The 14767-nt window shown below is 52.8% G+C and overlaps 2 protein-coding genes across 5 annotated transcripts in view; both read right to left on the bottom strand.

The window, feature by feature from the left end:
- Capn5 (calpain 5) overlaps positions 1 to 14767 on the bottom strand; it is a 58064-nt gene that overhangs the window by 15993 nt on the left and 27304 nt on the right. The window lies entirely within an intron of this gene.
- Omp (olfactory marker protein) lies at positions 8090 to 8581 on the bottom strand. The gene has a single exon (XM_070034661.1). The coding sequence runs from the start codon at positions 8579 to 8581 to the stop codon at positions 8090 to 8092; it is 492 nt and encodes a 163-aa protein (XP_069890762.1).

Below are 14767 nucleotides of genomic sequence, written 5' to 3' on the forward strand. Positions count from 1 at the left end.
GATCCTCTTTCCTCTACTTGAGTAGCTACGATTAAAATCATGAAGCAACATGCCCAGCTTTGCATTGTCTTCTTTTTCTTCTTCTGGTGTGTGTGTGTGTGTGTGTGTGTGTGTGTGTGTGTGTGTGTGTGTGTGTGTGTGTGTGTGTGTGTGTGTGTGTGTGTGTGTGTGTGTGTGGATGTGTGTGTGTGTGTGTGTGTGTGTGTGTGTGTGTGTGTGTGTGTTAGTGGGGATAGAACCGAGAGTCTTGTGCATGGCAGGCAAGCACTCTGCTACTGAACCCCCCAGGCTCTACATTCCTCTGAAACCCTCCTCTACTCCATCCCCTCTGGTGCGACCTGGCCCAAGTATCCCATGTCCTAGGCCTCACGCAACAACCCAGCCATAGCTCCCCCTGCCCCACACAGCAGTAGGCCAACCTGATGCTATCGCTCCCTGATGTGTCCCCTCAGCCTCATTCCTCTAGGCCCTGGGCCTTGGCCCTGACCCAGGCTCTGTAGGCAGCAGCTCCATAACTACTCTTCTTCCACCTCTTCAGCCAACCAACCCCCACTCAGTCTTAGTGTCCATCCTCCTCCTCTAGGAAGCTTTCCCCAGTTCAGCACCAGACCTCCGCCCATCAAACTCCTGGCCCCAGCACCTCTCTGAGATACTGACATTGACTGAGTTCAATGTGTTACCTGAATGCATGAGTTTGTGTCAGGGTCTGAGAGCCAGGCCATATCTGACTTGATCATTGCTACACACCAGGTATCTGGCCTAAAGAGTGACGTGTTGCCTATGTCACAGGATCCTTTTCTTATTTATGGATCATCTTGCAAAGGCCAGGTCTTGTGCCTCTTTATCTCACTTCATTCTTACCACAAACACACTAGTAGATTACTATCATCAACTGCACTTGACAAATGAGAAAAACCAAGGCTTAGAGTTGGCAAGATATCTGTTCAAGGTCACACAGCTTACACACACACACACACACACACACACACACTTTTGGAGGTGAATAGATCTGGGCTTGACATTGGGATTAAAACTGAGGACCCAGATAAGCCAGACATGCTCCCTGTTCTCAAGAGGTCCCCAGTCTTAGAGAGGCAGACACCCAGAGGAAATGAAGGGCAAGGAGAGGAAGGGAAGGGGAAAACCCACCCTGGAATCAGCAGCAGCTCTGAGGAGGCACCCTGGCAGCTGGCAATGTCCCCCAAACACACAAGGGCAAACAGAAGCAATGTGAGCAGCAGAAGGTGGACAGGGAAGGGCAAACCCTTCACCTCCTCCACGCCAAGTGACCAGCTGGCCCTGCTGAGCCCCATCCAGATCCTAGGCAACTCCTTTGAAGAGAACCAGGGTGGTACAGGTGGCTCCTGGGCCTGCTGGCTGATGTGGACGTCCTCTAGGAGCCTGACCTGCAGGGGCGGTGCCAGCCCCAGCAGCCTGCAGCCCCATGGCCCCACGCCGCTGTGCTCATCCGGGGATGCTTTTGTTTATATCAACAGAAATCCTGGCAGCAGAACATGCTCCCTGGGGGACATTTGACACCAAGAAAATAAAAATGCCAACTCTGGGGAGAGGTGTTATGGCCATTAGTGGAGGCCTGCCAGGGGCCCAGCATAAGCTGGCTGTTTTGGGTGTCCTAGGTCTTAGACCAGCTATGCAGGCAATGCTCTGGGAAGTGACTGGCAGGCTGCCCCGGGCAGGGCTGAGAAAGGCACACAGCCTCCCTGAGCTTCACAGCCAGGCTTGGGATGTAGAGCCACCATAGCTCAACGGCACTAGTTCCCCCTCTCCCCTGCTCCCCACCTTCCCTTTCGCCTGCATGTATGTGCTTGTGCACATGCGCATGCATGCACTGTTACTGTGGTTTGAACTGTGGTTACTGAGGCTTGAACTCAAGAGCCTGGGCACTGTCTCTGAGCTTCTTTTGCTCAAGGCGACCACTCTACTGCTTGAGCCACAGCACCATTTCCGGCTTTATATTTTCTGTATATGTGGTACTGAGAAATCGAACCCACAGCTTCATGCCTGCTAGGCAAGCACTCCACCACGAAGACACATTCCCAGCCTCCATTACCGTGGTTTAAATTCCGGGCCTTGGTGCTTGGTGTTTCTTAGCTTTTTTGCTCAAAGCTCTTGTGCTTAAGCCACAGCCCACAGCTCCACTTCTGGCTTTCTGCTGGTTGGTTAATTAGAGAGAAGAGTCTCACGGACTTTTCTGCCTAGGTTAATCGCAAACTGCAATTCTCAGATCTCAACTTCCTGAGCAGCTAGAATTGCAGGTGTGAGCCACCATAGCCTGGCTACTCTGTGGATTTGTTGTTGTTGTTGTTTGTCGGTCGTGGGGCTTGAACTCCAGGCCTGGATGCTGTCCCTCAGCTTTTCAGCTCAAGGGGAGCACACTACCACTTGAGTCAAAGTACCACTTCCAGTGGCACTGGTGGTTTATTGGAGATAAGAGTCTCTCACAGACTTTCTTGCCCAGCTAGTCTTGAACTGTGATCCTCAGATCTCAGCCTCCTGAGTAGCTAGGATTACAGGCATGAGCCTGCACTCTGTCTTAAGAAAACAAACAAACAAAAACCCCTAGGTTGTCCTCTGCCTGACTTCTCCCGTCTCTCCACTTTGATTTTAAGGCGAAGCCTTGGATCCAAAATGGGTCCCCCACAGGCACAGATGGAGGCTGAGGTCCAGAGAAGCCCATAGCTGCTCAAAAGCACAGTAACAAGGATTCCTAAGCTGCGACCAGGTTCCAGCCACTGTCCTCCCCTGCAGCTGCCTCCCTGCCCCCCTCCATCCTGTGGAGTGCTCTGGACTGCATGGGGAGGGAGGGATGGAGGGAGGGAGAAGAGGCTCTCACACAGTGTGGGATGCACGCTGGGACCTAGGAAACATCATTAGTCAAACTCAAGCTTTGTTCCTGAGTCATCTGTGGTTCAAAAAGCACCTAATGAGGCTCCAGGGCCTTGGGACCTAGAGTCAGGAATCCCCAGGGGCCTGTGTCATAGCTATTGGCCCTGGTACAAGATGAGGCCCCAGCCAGCCTCTCATTCCTCTCCAGTAGCCAGCTACCCAATGCCAGCCAGCACTGAGTCAAAGGAAAAGACTGACCAGGCAGGCATGCTCACATATGCATAGACACTGACCCACGATACCACATCTGGCTACACCAGCAGTCAAGGAAGCCCCCAGATACCCAGGGCCAGAAAGAAGGGTCAGGAAGCAGGCTGATGGAGGCTGCTCTCTTCCAAGGAGACTAGAAAATCACGAGCCAAGTGCTGATCCTGCTTGCCCTACACAGAGGCTAAGCAAATGGCAGACAAAGAGAAGTTTCCACTGAGAAATGAACTAGCTAGTAGACAGGACCACCATCATTTTGGAACCACTGAAAAATGAATGGATTTATTCAAGGGTCTCCAATGGATTCTCATGTCACATAAAAAAGATAAGCAGACATGACATGTCTCCTGAATGGTGCACAGGATACCTACAAAGACTGCACAGGAAACACGAGCAACAGACCACATTCTTTCACACCACAAAGGTGCAATCTACAAAATCCAGCCATAGGGGAAATAGCATAGGACAAAGAACCCGGTTTCTGCAGCCAACAAAATTTGCAAGGAAAAATCAAAAGGATGGGCATCCAACCAATTACAATTATGGACTTTGTTTTGGATCTCATTCTAAAAGCAAACTGTAAAATGTAGGCATATCTGCAGCCAAGTTGGAAACTAGGGCACTTACTGGGCATCTGATGATACAATCTAAGCAACCCTGATTAGAAAACTCAAATGCTGAAATCTAAAGTTTCTGAGCACTGCTGTGAGGCTGAGAAAATTTTAGATATCAGAGCACTTGGATTTTCAGATGAGAGATTCTCAAGTGGTAGAATCTATATAAGCATTCCCTAATCCTAAAAACCTTCTTGGGGGGGGAGGGGTTAAGGGTGGGACTGGGGTTTGAACTTAGGGCCCCTTGCTTGCTAGGCAATTGTTTTAACACCTGAGTCACTCCACCAGTGCCTTTTACATTGGTTATTTTCAAAATAGGGACTTATTGGCTTGAATCTCGATCCCTCTTTTTGTGCTTCTTTATGTATCTGGAATGGTACATGTGTGCCATCTCACCAAGCCATTGAGTGAGATGGGGTGCAGGAAACTCTGGGGGGTGCTGTTTGGGTTGATGTGTCATTGGGGAGGAGATGGTGGGATGTGAAACCCTACAGGCCTAGGTGACTTCATCATATCTTACTACAGGGTCCCTGATGGATGCTCCATAACGCCACCTGGTGCTGGGTTTCTTCAGGACTCCCACCTAGACCCAAGAATCTGGGCTCTCATTTTTCTGGGGTACCTCCTGCCAAGGCCACAGATCAGAGAAGAGCAGGCTGGGATTAGGAGCCCAGGGAGGGTGGCACTGCTCAGGCCCTGTGTGGGACATGGGGAGTGAGCTTTTCAGATTCTGCTTTCCCCCCCCCCCCCCCGCCCCCTGCCCCGGGATTCTGAGGGTCACTCACAGTATTCTGAGCAATGCTGGTAAGGCTGTGAGGTGCAAGCCTACAGGGGGTTCCAGATACCCAGGTTGGATGGTGTGAGGCACAGGCCTTTCTGAGCCCTCAAACCCAGTGGGGTCTGAGCACCTGAAATGCAATTATCAGCTTCTGATTCTAAGAGTGTCCAATGCAGATGCAGTGGCCAGGAAGGCTAGGTATCCAAACAGGATGAGGATGCTGATGGGGCCACAGCCATTCCAGCACCTCACACAGGCAGGGGAGCTGGCTTCCCCTCCCCAGGCTACAAGGCAAAGTCTGAATGTCCCCTCAGCTGGTCCACCTAAGCCTGGTGCTGGTAGAGGACACAGCCTCCATGATTGTCTGGAATCACAGAACCAGGCCCTGGGCTTGCCCATCCCTCTGGTCTACACACCAGCTGCCATCAGCACCAGCCTGCTGGGTCATCTCAGGCAATTCCCTTGCCTCTCTGAACCTTGAGTACCTGCTCAGTAAATGGTTCTCCAAACCCCTTGTCTTCTGTGAGACTGTGAGTCTCCAGCCACCGGGCTGAAACAGCCCCCTGCAGTGGAGCCTGGCACATGGAAGCATTTACTAACCCGGCCCACTCAGCTTCCACAACACCTGTGAGGGAGGCACGGCTTAGTCCTGACTGTAAGACACAGGCTTGGAGAGGCTCCCATACAGCAGGACTCAGGTAGGACCCTCCCATTCCACATACCCCTCTGGGGAAGAGGTGGGGGCAGAGGTTTGGGGAACAGCAGGTCTCCTTACCCCCACAGTTTCTTTGATGATTAAAAAAAACACAGCTCATTTCCTGCTCCTGTACCTGGGATGGCTGGATTCCTCCCCTGGATTCCCCTCCTCCCAGACGCCCTTCCAGGACTGGCTGGGACAAGCTGGGGGGGGGGAGGGGCATGAGTGGGTGGGGGGAGCAGAGACTCCTGAGCCATGGGGCGTGGGGCTGAGACGGGGGGGTCTCTGGATGCCCTGAGAAATAGGCAAGGTGGCAGCAACTGCTGTGGGAAGATTCCAGACGGAGGAAGAGAAGGTGGGGTGAGGCTAAGTTATTTCCAAGCAAAATCATGAATGTGGCCTCTGGTCTCCATGTCTGGGAAGGAAGCCATCCTAGCCAACCAAGTCTGGGCCCTCAGGTGGGGGGTAAGGGACACATGCCCCGGCCTAAGAGGACCAGTGCCATGAGAGCCAAGGTACATGGATTCAGAGGTTAGCCCACCTCACCATTCTGTAACCTGGGCAGTAGATCTCTTCCTCTGGGCCTCAGTGGCTCTGTCCAAAAATGAGTGGTTTTGAGAGCTGCTGAGGGGACAGAGCTAGGCAGGATCAATGGGCCACAAAGGTGAGGAGGCCTTGAGACTCAGCAAGGCCAGTGTCAGTCCCCTCTGACCATGGGTTTAATGGTCCCAGAACAGCAGGGCTAGAAGAGCCTTCACAAATCCGGAAGCACCTCCTGGAAGATCTGGGGCTGTGATGTGTTCAGGGACTGTGGGGTAAAGCAGTGACCAAGGCCAGGCTACAACTGGGCCCAGGTCTGACTCACCATCCCTCCCCTGGCCACTCCCCAGTTCCAGCCGCCCCCGCCCCATTGTCCCTCAGGAGGGGAGAATAAGATAGCAAGACCTCTGCTGGGCTTCATACTAGTCAGGGAAAGTCAGATGATCCAACAAAACCCAGCTGGGACTGGGATGTGGGGCCTGGCCAGTCACCCGATTGCTCAGCCTCATCCCTGGAAGTTAGGGGGGGAGGAGGAGCAGGGAATGTGGAGCTGGAGGAAGGGCTTCTCAGAGCTGGGAGGTATGGGGAAATCAGAGTCCCTGATAGGAGCTGTGCTTGCAGCAAGAGACATATACCACTGAGGCCAGGGCACACAGCCTTTATTGGGGACACACAGCACGCACAGCAGGGGCACTGGGGACGCCACAGAGCAGAAGGGGTGATGGAGAGTCATTGTGAATCCAGAGTATCCCGAGAGCTACAGGGAGAAGCAAAGCAAACAAACAGAAGGGCAGGAGCCCTGTCCAAGGCCTGGGGTCCTCCAGAAATCAGCAGAGAAGCTGTTAACCATGGCCGCAAGCATCAGCCAGAGCAGACCGAGAGCCAGGAGTACAAAGGACCAGGGCTCCCACTCCAATTGGGGCTTCCACCTATAGAACCCTGACTCCAGCACCAGCTGCATGTCTCTTAAGATGGGGTCCCCCACACTCGGCTCTCAGCACCTCTGTTCCCAAATCCTGACAGCTCTGCCACAGGAAGAGCAATGACAGGGTCATATCTCTGGCTGCTGAGGGACCAAATGCTGGGCTGGCCTTGAGTCAAGGTGCTGGGCCCTGCTGAGGTATGCAGGATGATTCGGCCTGAGCGGTCTAAAAGGAAAATGAGGCTTGGGGCAAAACTGACTGCTGATAACCATGCCTTGAGTTCTCTTTCTGGCAAGGACAGTGCCCCCACTGAGACCTCAGAGGCCAGTGTCCCCTGTCACACCCCGCCAACTCCAGCCTACTTAATAGACCATCAGCCACTGTAAGTGCCCTTGGCTTTCCCCACCTGCACCCGGGCAGCCGTGCTGGAGCAGGAAACGCCAGAGAGGCTGCAGCAGCATGGAACAAGCATTTGCCTCCCAGAACAGTGAGTGGAAAAGGCCTGAGCTCCTAGCAGGAACACTGGTGTCTCCAGCTCAGGGCCCTAGGACTCTCTATCCAGTACTCCCTACCCTCCACTAACCTGCCTCCCCTTTATTCTATGACCCTCTGTCTCCCAGCACAGGAAGGCCAAAAGGAGCTCAACCAAAGTAATCTCAACTAAACCTTTAACCAGCAGAAATTGCTACAGATAATCGAGCACGAGATTCATCCACAGAGCAGGTGTAGACTCTGGTATACATCCATAAGAATGTATCTATGGATGCGCACAGGCAGACAGATCTCTGTGTGACCTTACCTATCATCCTCCACTCTCCACCCCAGCAGCCATTCCAGCCTGCAGAGCCAGCCACCCCCTACTTCTCAAGTAAGCCCCATAGGAACCCAGAGCCCCAAGGCATCCTGGGACCACACTCAGCCCATGACAGGAGCAGCACCTTCCTAGTCCTCAAACAAGGTGATCACCAACGGATACAGGCTTCAGCAAAGGGCGCTGTGGCCAGAGGGCAGCAAACACCTGTTTGCTGGCTTCCCCAAGGAGGCAGCTCCTGTCGTCTGTGGGAAGCGAGATGGGTGACTGCTTGGATCTCAGTCCCTCACTCAGTCTCTCTGTGTCACAATGAAGTAGAGAAGGCAGGTGCTTGAGTCTGTCCATCTGTCCACAGGGTCCCGACGGGGCCTCGACAGCCTCATCTACGGCAGGTCCAGCTTCTAGACTACGGAGCTGTGAATCATTCTCCTGCGGGCCACAGCATGAGCACCAGGGAAAAGGAGAGGATGTATGACTCAAGGGGCCTCTGGCCAAGCCGAGAAAGGGCTGAGCAGCTAGAAGAATGTCCCCCAAAACACATGTAGGGAAGGACGTCCGGGCAGGGGAGAGGGCAGGTGGGCCAGAGGAGGGGCAGGCGCAGCAACTGCCCCATCACAGCTGGTTAAACACCACGGAGGCCTTGAGGTTGGCAGGCTCGACGCCCTCCCCGAAGGTGATGAGGAAGTACATGACCTTGCGGATCTTGGCCAGATCCGACAGGCGCTCCCCGAACTCTAGGGCATCAGCCTCGTTCCAGTCCATGGCCTCTGAGTCCTCCTTGCGCCAGAAGATAGCAGCGGGGTCCAGCAGCTGGCGCGTCATGAGGTTGGTGAGGTCAGGCGTCCAGTTCTGCGAGGTGCCTGTGATGGTGACCTTGCCCGGCTTGTCCAGCACGACGTTCCAACGCTCAAACTGCAGCTTCTGCTGCTGGATGAAGTCGAGGCGGTACACGGACTCGGCAGGCCGCAGCAGCTTCTCACCATCCTGGCGCTTCTCCCCGCGCTGCTTCAGGCTCTCCACGCGGAGCCGCATTTGCTGGGTCAGGTCCTTGTCCAGGACCAGCGGCATGTCCAGCTGCTGCTTCTGAGGCCCGTCCTCCGCCATGGCCCAGGTGCTGCTGCTGCTGCTGCTGTTGCTGCTGCTGCTCCCGTTAACGTTCAGGAACCAAATGGGCTGGGGCCTCAGATGCCAAGACAAGAGGCCACCTAGAGGGCCCGCCTCCTCTGCCACCTGCCCTTCCCAGCCCCACCCAGGTCTCAAACTGGGGTGTGCATCCCTGACTGCTTCCTCTCTGCTTCTTGCAGCAGTCCTAATGCAGATGCTGTGGCAGGCAGGATGGTAGCAGGCTCCTCGGGGGATCAGACACTGATGACAACTGCTGTGGCAACCACCTTGACTACATGCTGGGCTGGGAGCTGGCTTGTGTGCAAGGGAGGGAAGGAGAAATGGAGAGGGGAGCATGAGCTCCATGTAGGTCCGTCCATAAGGAGCAACTCAAAGATCCCAAGGCAGGAAGCAAAGAACAGAACCAGAAAGGGGTCTCCTGGTTGAAGATCTGGAGTCACCCAAGCCAACTTCTCCCATATCCAACAACCAAGGCCTGTTGCTTCTGCTTCCAAGTGTCCATGAAACTTTACCTCCTTCCCACTGCCAAGACCCAGCCCAGCAGCTTTTACCGCCCACCAGTGGCTGAAGTGCTCAAACCTCAGTACACATCACAATCATCTACACAAGTTAGAAATGGACTGATGACCCCTGGAATTTTGGGTTTAACCCTTTGTGGTACAACCTGGGAATCTACTTTCTAGCCATGTCTATCCCAGGCTGCTGACCCTGGGACTATGCTTCTTTTTTATTTTATTTGTGTGTGTGTGTGTGTGTGTGTGTGTGTGTGTGTGTGTGTGTGTGTGTGTGTGCGCGCGCGCGCAAGTGTGTTTGGGTGTGTGAACTGAGAATTGAACCCAGGGCCTTAAGCATACTAAGCAAGTCTCTAACACTTGAACCATACCTCCAATCCTTTTCTTTTACTTTGGTTTTGACTCAGGGTTTTGCTAACATTTTTCCTGGGCTGGCCAAGAAGTTGTGATTCTTCTGCCTTCATCTCTCAAGTAGCCAGGATTACAGGCATGCACTACCACCCCTGGCTCCAGGGGGATACTTTGTAAGATCACCCACCCAGTTGAGTCTGACTGCTGGCCTTATTTGTCCTGCACCACCAGCTCTAGGACCAGGTCTCCCTTTTACTAAAATCACATTACCAATCCCCCCTGCACCAATCCTCCACCTCCTCTAGGGGACTTGAGGCAGGGAAGAATCTGAGAGACAGGAGCCCAGCTGAGAGAACTGGGGCTAGTGCAGGTAGAGGGACCATCGCCACAACATATACCACATACAGAAAAGAGAATGGAGACAGAGGCAAAGAAGTAACAACTGAAAACAATTTGAAGGCTTCAGTGGACCACAAGTAGGGCTCGTTGCTCAGTGAATATAAGCACATTGGTAGTATCTTGGGCTACATAAAAACAGTGACGTACCAAGGAAGACATCAGGCCCATAAGCCCTGAGAGGGCAGAGACATTGTGCATTCCTCTAAGCCAGCATGCAGAGAACAAGGCCTGCCATGTGGGTGACCCTCAGAAGTGAATAATATCGAGTACGTTTCAGCAGGAATGCTGAATGAATGATTGCCATTAATAAGACAGCAGTGGAGGTCATGGGCCACATGCTAAAGGAGTCCAACACATGTCATAGCCAACACCAATGGCTCATGCCTGTAATATTAGCTTCTCAGGAGGCCAAGATCTTAGAATCTGCAGATCAGAATTCAAAGCCAGCCCAGGGAGGAAAAGACTGTGAGTCTCTTATTGCCAAAAACAGAATGGAGTTGTAGCTCAAGTGAGAGAGTATCAGCCTTGAGTGAAAAAGCTAAGAGACAGTGCCCAGGCCCTGAGTTCAAGCCCTAGTACTGGTGTGTGTGCATATGCACATGTGCACACACACATACATGCACACATGCACATATACACACAAGGAATATGTACAAGTGGGGAGAGAGCATAGTGCACTGGCCAGGGACCAAATGCAGTTCAGAAAGGTGTGTGCTGGGGCTGAGGAGGGAGCAGTACCCTGGAGGGTGAGGACCGAAGACCTCCAGGGATAGCAGTGCTAAGCCCAGGCTTTTAGTATAGGAGAAGGTGACTAAGGTGGTTGAGGGTGCAAGCTGATGGAAAAGAAACCAAAAACTAAGACCAGAGTCACAGGTAGGGAAGAGGCAGGGGAAGCTGTTAGCCATGCACATACAGAATTCCCAGAATGCAGTGGTTCCTGGGGCAGAAACTTTGTACCCAGGTAACAGACCAGGATGGCTATTGGTAGAGTCCAAAGGCCTAAGAGTAGGGACCAAAGCATGCAGGAGTTTGGCATCCAGGTGAGGAGGTGTGTCCTGGTCTCCACCTGGATAGAGGGGTTTGGCCGGCAGAAGCCCGATGACCAAGGTGGCAGGCTTCGCACACAGAGTAGAAGAGGGGCCGATAAGGGTGAGGGAGGGCCAGTAGGAGAGATGGGAAGGCTGTGGCCAGCAGGAGAGGAAGGAGGCAGAGGCTGCAGTGGGCCCAGCCCAGTGACATCCTGAATGCTGCTTGGTCACTAGATCCTCCGGAGGACCCGCCAAACACTGAATTGACAGGATTGAACTTGGGGGAAAAGCAAGCCCCCCAACACCTATGATGTAATTGCAAAAACTACACGTCAAAACAAACAAGATGGGCCTGCACTACTAGCTACTCAGGAGGCTGAGATGTGAGAGTCAAGGTTTGATGCCAGCCTGGGCAAGAAAAGTCCATGAGACTCTTATCTCCAATGGATAACCCAAGAGCCACAAATGGAGTTGTGTTTCAAATGATCAGCTTTGTGCAAAAAAGCTAAGGCATAGATCCCAGCCCGAGTTCAAACCCCAGGACCAACACACACACACACAGCCCAGGACCAACACACACACACACACACACACACACACACACACACACACACACACACACACACACACACACACACACACACACACACACACACACACACACACACACACACACACACACACACACACACACACACACACACACACACACACACACACACACACACACACCTACCTCCTTAACCTCAAGTAAAGGAGAAAAAGGGTCTACAGAAACCCCTAAGGCTGCTAGTTACTAGGACTTTTTGTACTTTTTCATATTTCTTCCCCAGGACCCAACTGAAGTGGACTGGGCTTCAAAACTGAGAGTGAAACTGGCACATATTACAGGGAAGGAATTGAGAGGCAACTTCCAACATGGTACTTAAAAAGTACTGCCCCCCCCCCCACCACCCTAGGCCTTTCTCTCCCAGCCCTGTCCCAGTGTAGCCCACCCCCAACCTTTGGCCCTATAAGCATCCAAACTCCTTCCCTGGACTCTGGTTACTTCCACCTTTCTTCTAATCATGATCCTGACTGCTTCTCCTCAGCCTATACCACAGCCAGGCCAGAGCCTGACACAGAGACTCGGGGCAGGCAACAGGTTTGCAACTCACAACAGTCCTGTAACAGATGCTCAAGAAAACTATCACAGAGGTTCACAGAGCCTGGTCACTTGCAGTCTACTCCTGGCTCTTGGAAAACAGTTGAGTTGGAGAGGCCACAGTACCTTTGCTGCAAGAGGGGTCTGGCAGAACAGAAGTTGAGTATCAGAGAACCCCTCAAAATCAGGGGTTTGTTTTCCTTCCACACCTTGAGAGGTACATACTAAGAAAGATTGTGACCAGCCCCAGGCTAGCAACTACCAAGGCACCCAATTGAATCAGAAACAATCTGGCTGTTTTTGAGCTCTGTGCCTGCTGGTCCCAGGCCACTTGAAGGACTAGGAGTAAATGAGAGGCTTCCTGGAAGAGGAGCATGTATGCCACAGATGTGACACTCCTGACCCTGAAGCTCAGCACCCAGGATGTAGAACTGGGTGAGAAGTAGGGCTGTGCACCCCGATTCTTCCACTGTCCTTCCATGGAGAAAATGGAGGTAGGGCAAGGAGGCCTTACAGGGCAACAGGCCAAGAAAGCAAGGGGTAAAAACAAACAGAAGCCAGTCAGCAGGGACAGGGACACAGGACACAGTAATGAGCTCCCAAGGGTCTCCTTCCTGGACCCAGGGGCTGTCACCATAGCAGCAGTCAGGGGTAGTGTGTAATTACTGAGAGTGCCCAGCCCTACCCCAGCCTCCCCGGGGAACAGACTACTGGAGATCAGCCTCTGAGACCACCGGGGCTGGAGTCCCAGCCCCCTGCAGGAGGAGATTTAAAAAAAAAAAACAAAAACAAAAGAAAAAAAGAACAAAACAAGCCTGCTGAAGATACCCAGCATGCAATCTCCTGCCTGAAGCCTTGGGCCTCTGCCACCAGCTAGATGGGGAGCTGTGGGGGGAGAGGGAGCTAGACAGGGACAGGGTGGCAGGGAGCAGGGTTTTCCCCTTCAAATGTGCAGATGGCCCCAGTTAGGTTATGACCCACTAGAGGCAGAGGAGGACCAGCCAGGGAGGCTGCCCATGGAACTGTCAATCTGGATCAAACAACCTTTGGGGAAAAAAGGGGAGCCTTCATTCCCCAAACTCTCCCAAACCCTCTGTGTCAGCCCTGTCAAGCTCATCAGCAGGCTTTACCAGGTGTGCCCACAGGGACCTCACCTCAAGAGGAGAGGTAACAGATAAACAGGCAATTACAGAGCTGGACCCTGGCTAGCTTGGGATGGGACTCAGAGAAAGTGGCTGGAAGCCAGGGCCTGGTGGCTCATGCCTGAATCCTAGCTACCCAGGAGGCTGAGATCTGAGGATCATTGTTCGAAGCCAGCCTGGGCAGGAAAGTCTATGAGACTCCTATCTCCAATTAACTAGCAAAAAGCCAGAAGTGGAGCTACGGTTCAAGTTTATAGAGTATCATTCTTGAGCAAAAAAGCTAAGGGACAGTGCCCAAGTCCTGAGTTCAAGTCCGGTACAAGCACTACAATAAAACAAAAGAAGCTAGGCACTGGTAGCTCATGCCTGTCATCCTATCTACTCAGGAGGCTGAAATCTGAAGATCTCAGTTTGAAGCCAGCCTGGGCAGGAAGGTCTGTGAAACTCTTATCTCCAATTAACCACCAGAAAACCAGTAATGGAGCTGTGGCTCAAATTGGTAAAGTGTTAGCCTTGAGTGAAAAAGCTCATGGATAGCACCCAGGCCCTGAATTCAAATCCCACAACTGACTGGGGGAACAAAGGAAGAAGGAAGGAAGGAAAAAAGGAAGGAGAGGAGGGAGATAGAGAGGGAAACAGCAGGAATCTGCAATGTGTACTAGTCATGTATCCCAACAACGGTTCAGGCTTAGACCCTCTCTAGGCCTGGAAGTTCACAAGTGATAGCTCTTGAAGGGCTGAAGAGTGCCTCTCTGAGGCCTTGCTTAGAGATCCCACGGGATCCACATCTATAGGCTGTGGTGGTGGTTCTGATGGCCTCGAGGGTCCACAGCATACAGCTGTCCTGACTCTACAGGACCATCGGAAGCTGGGTCCCAGGGTGACACTGTGGCACTGTGAAGGGCCACACCCTGTTCAATCAATGTGAGAACAGGGGCATCTCCCACAATTCCAGCCTCAGTCAAGAGCACAGTGCCCTCTGCTGGCCAAGGGATGCTACAGCAGACAAGGGGAAGCAACCTGGGTCTCTAGCACCCAGCTTCAGGGGATCATAACACTGGCCACAGTTCCCACCGTCCACTGAGCACCCTGCAGTGCCAGACCCTGCAAAAGCAGGCCTCCCTAAGAGACAGCTTCACTAGAGTCACACAGCTTCAACTGGGAAGGCTGGGGCTCCAATCCCACTGTCAGCCCTGAGAAGGGAGAGTAAGAAGGGCAGAGACAGGAAAGGAATAAAAACTTGTGTTTCCCAGGATGGGAATCCAGATCTCCACCAACAATTCAAATCTGGCCTCCACCCCAGCCTCCCTACCTCCCCAGGAAAGGAGCCCTGAGCTTAAGCAATCTCACAGACTGCTATTTAAAGTCCAAGAAGCAGGACCAGGGCCCATTCAAAATCCAGAGGTATGAACCAGGAATCACAAAGCTGGAGTTATCTGAACTAGTCCTGTTGAACAACTGGAAAACAAGGGCCTAGAGGAGGACAAACCTGGTTCACATTGCACAGCAGGTTCCTAAGTGTTAGTGGTCTGGATGCAGGAAGGTGCTTCTACATCGTTTTGCTCCAGGGATCTAGGCCTCCAGCAGTT

The sequence above is a fragment of the Dipodomys merriami genome, unplaced genomic scaffold (genome assembly GCF_024711535.1).
Source record: "Dipodomys merriami isolate MVZ:Mamm:240054 unplaced genomic scaffold, mDipMer1.0.p SCAF_25, whole genome shotgun sequence".
In the NCBI taxonomy this organism is placed as follows: domain Eukaryota; kingdom Metazoa; phylum Chordata; class Mammalia; order Rodentia; family Heteromyidae; genus Dipodomys; species Dipodomys merriami.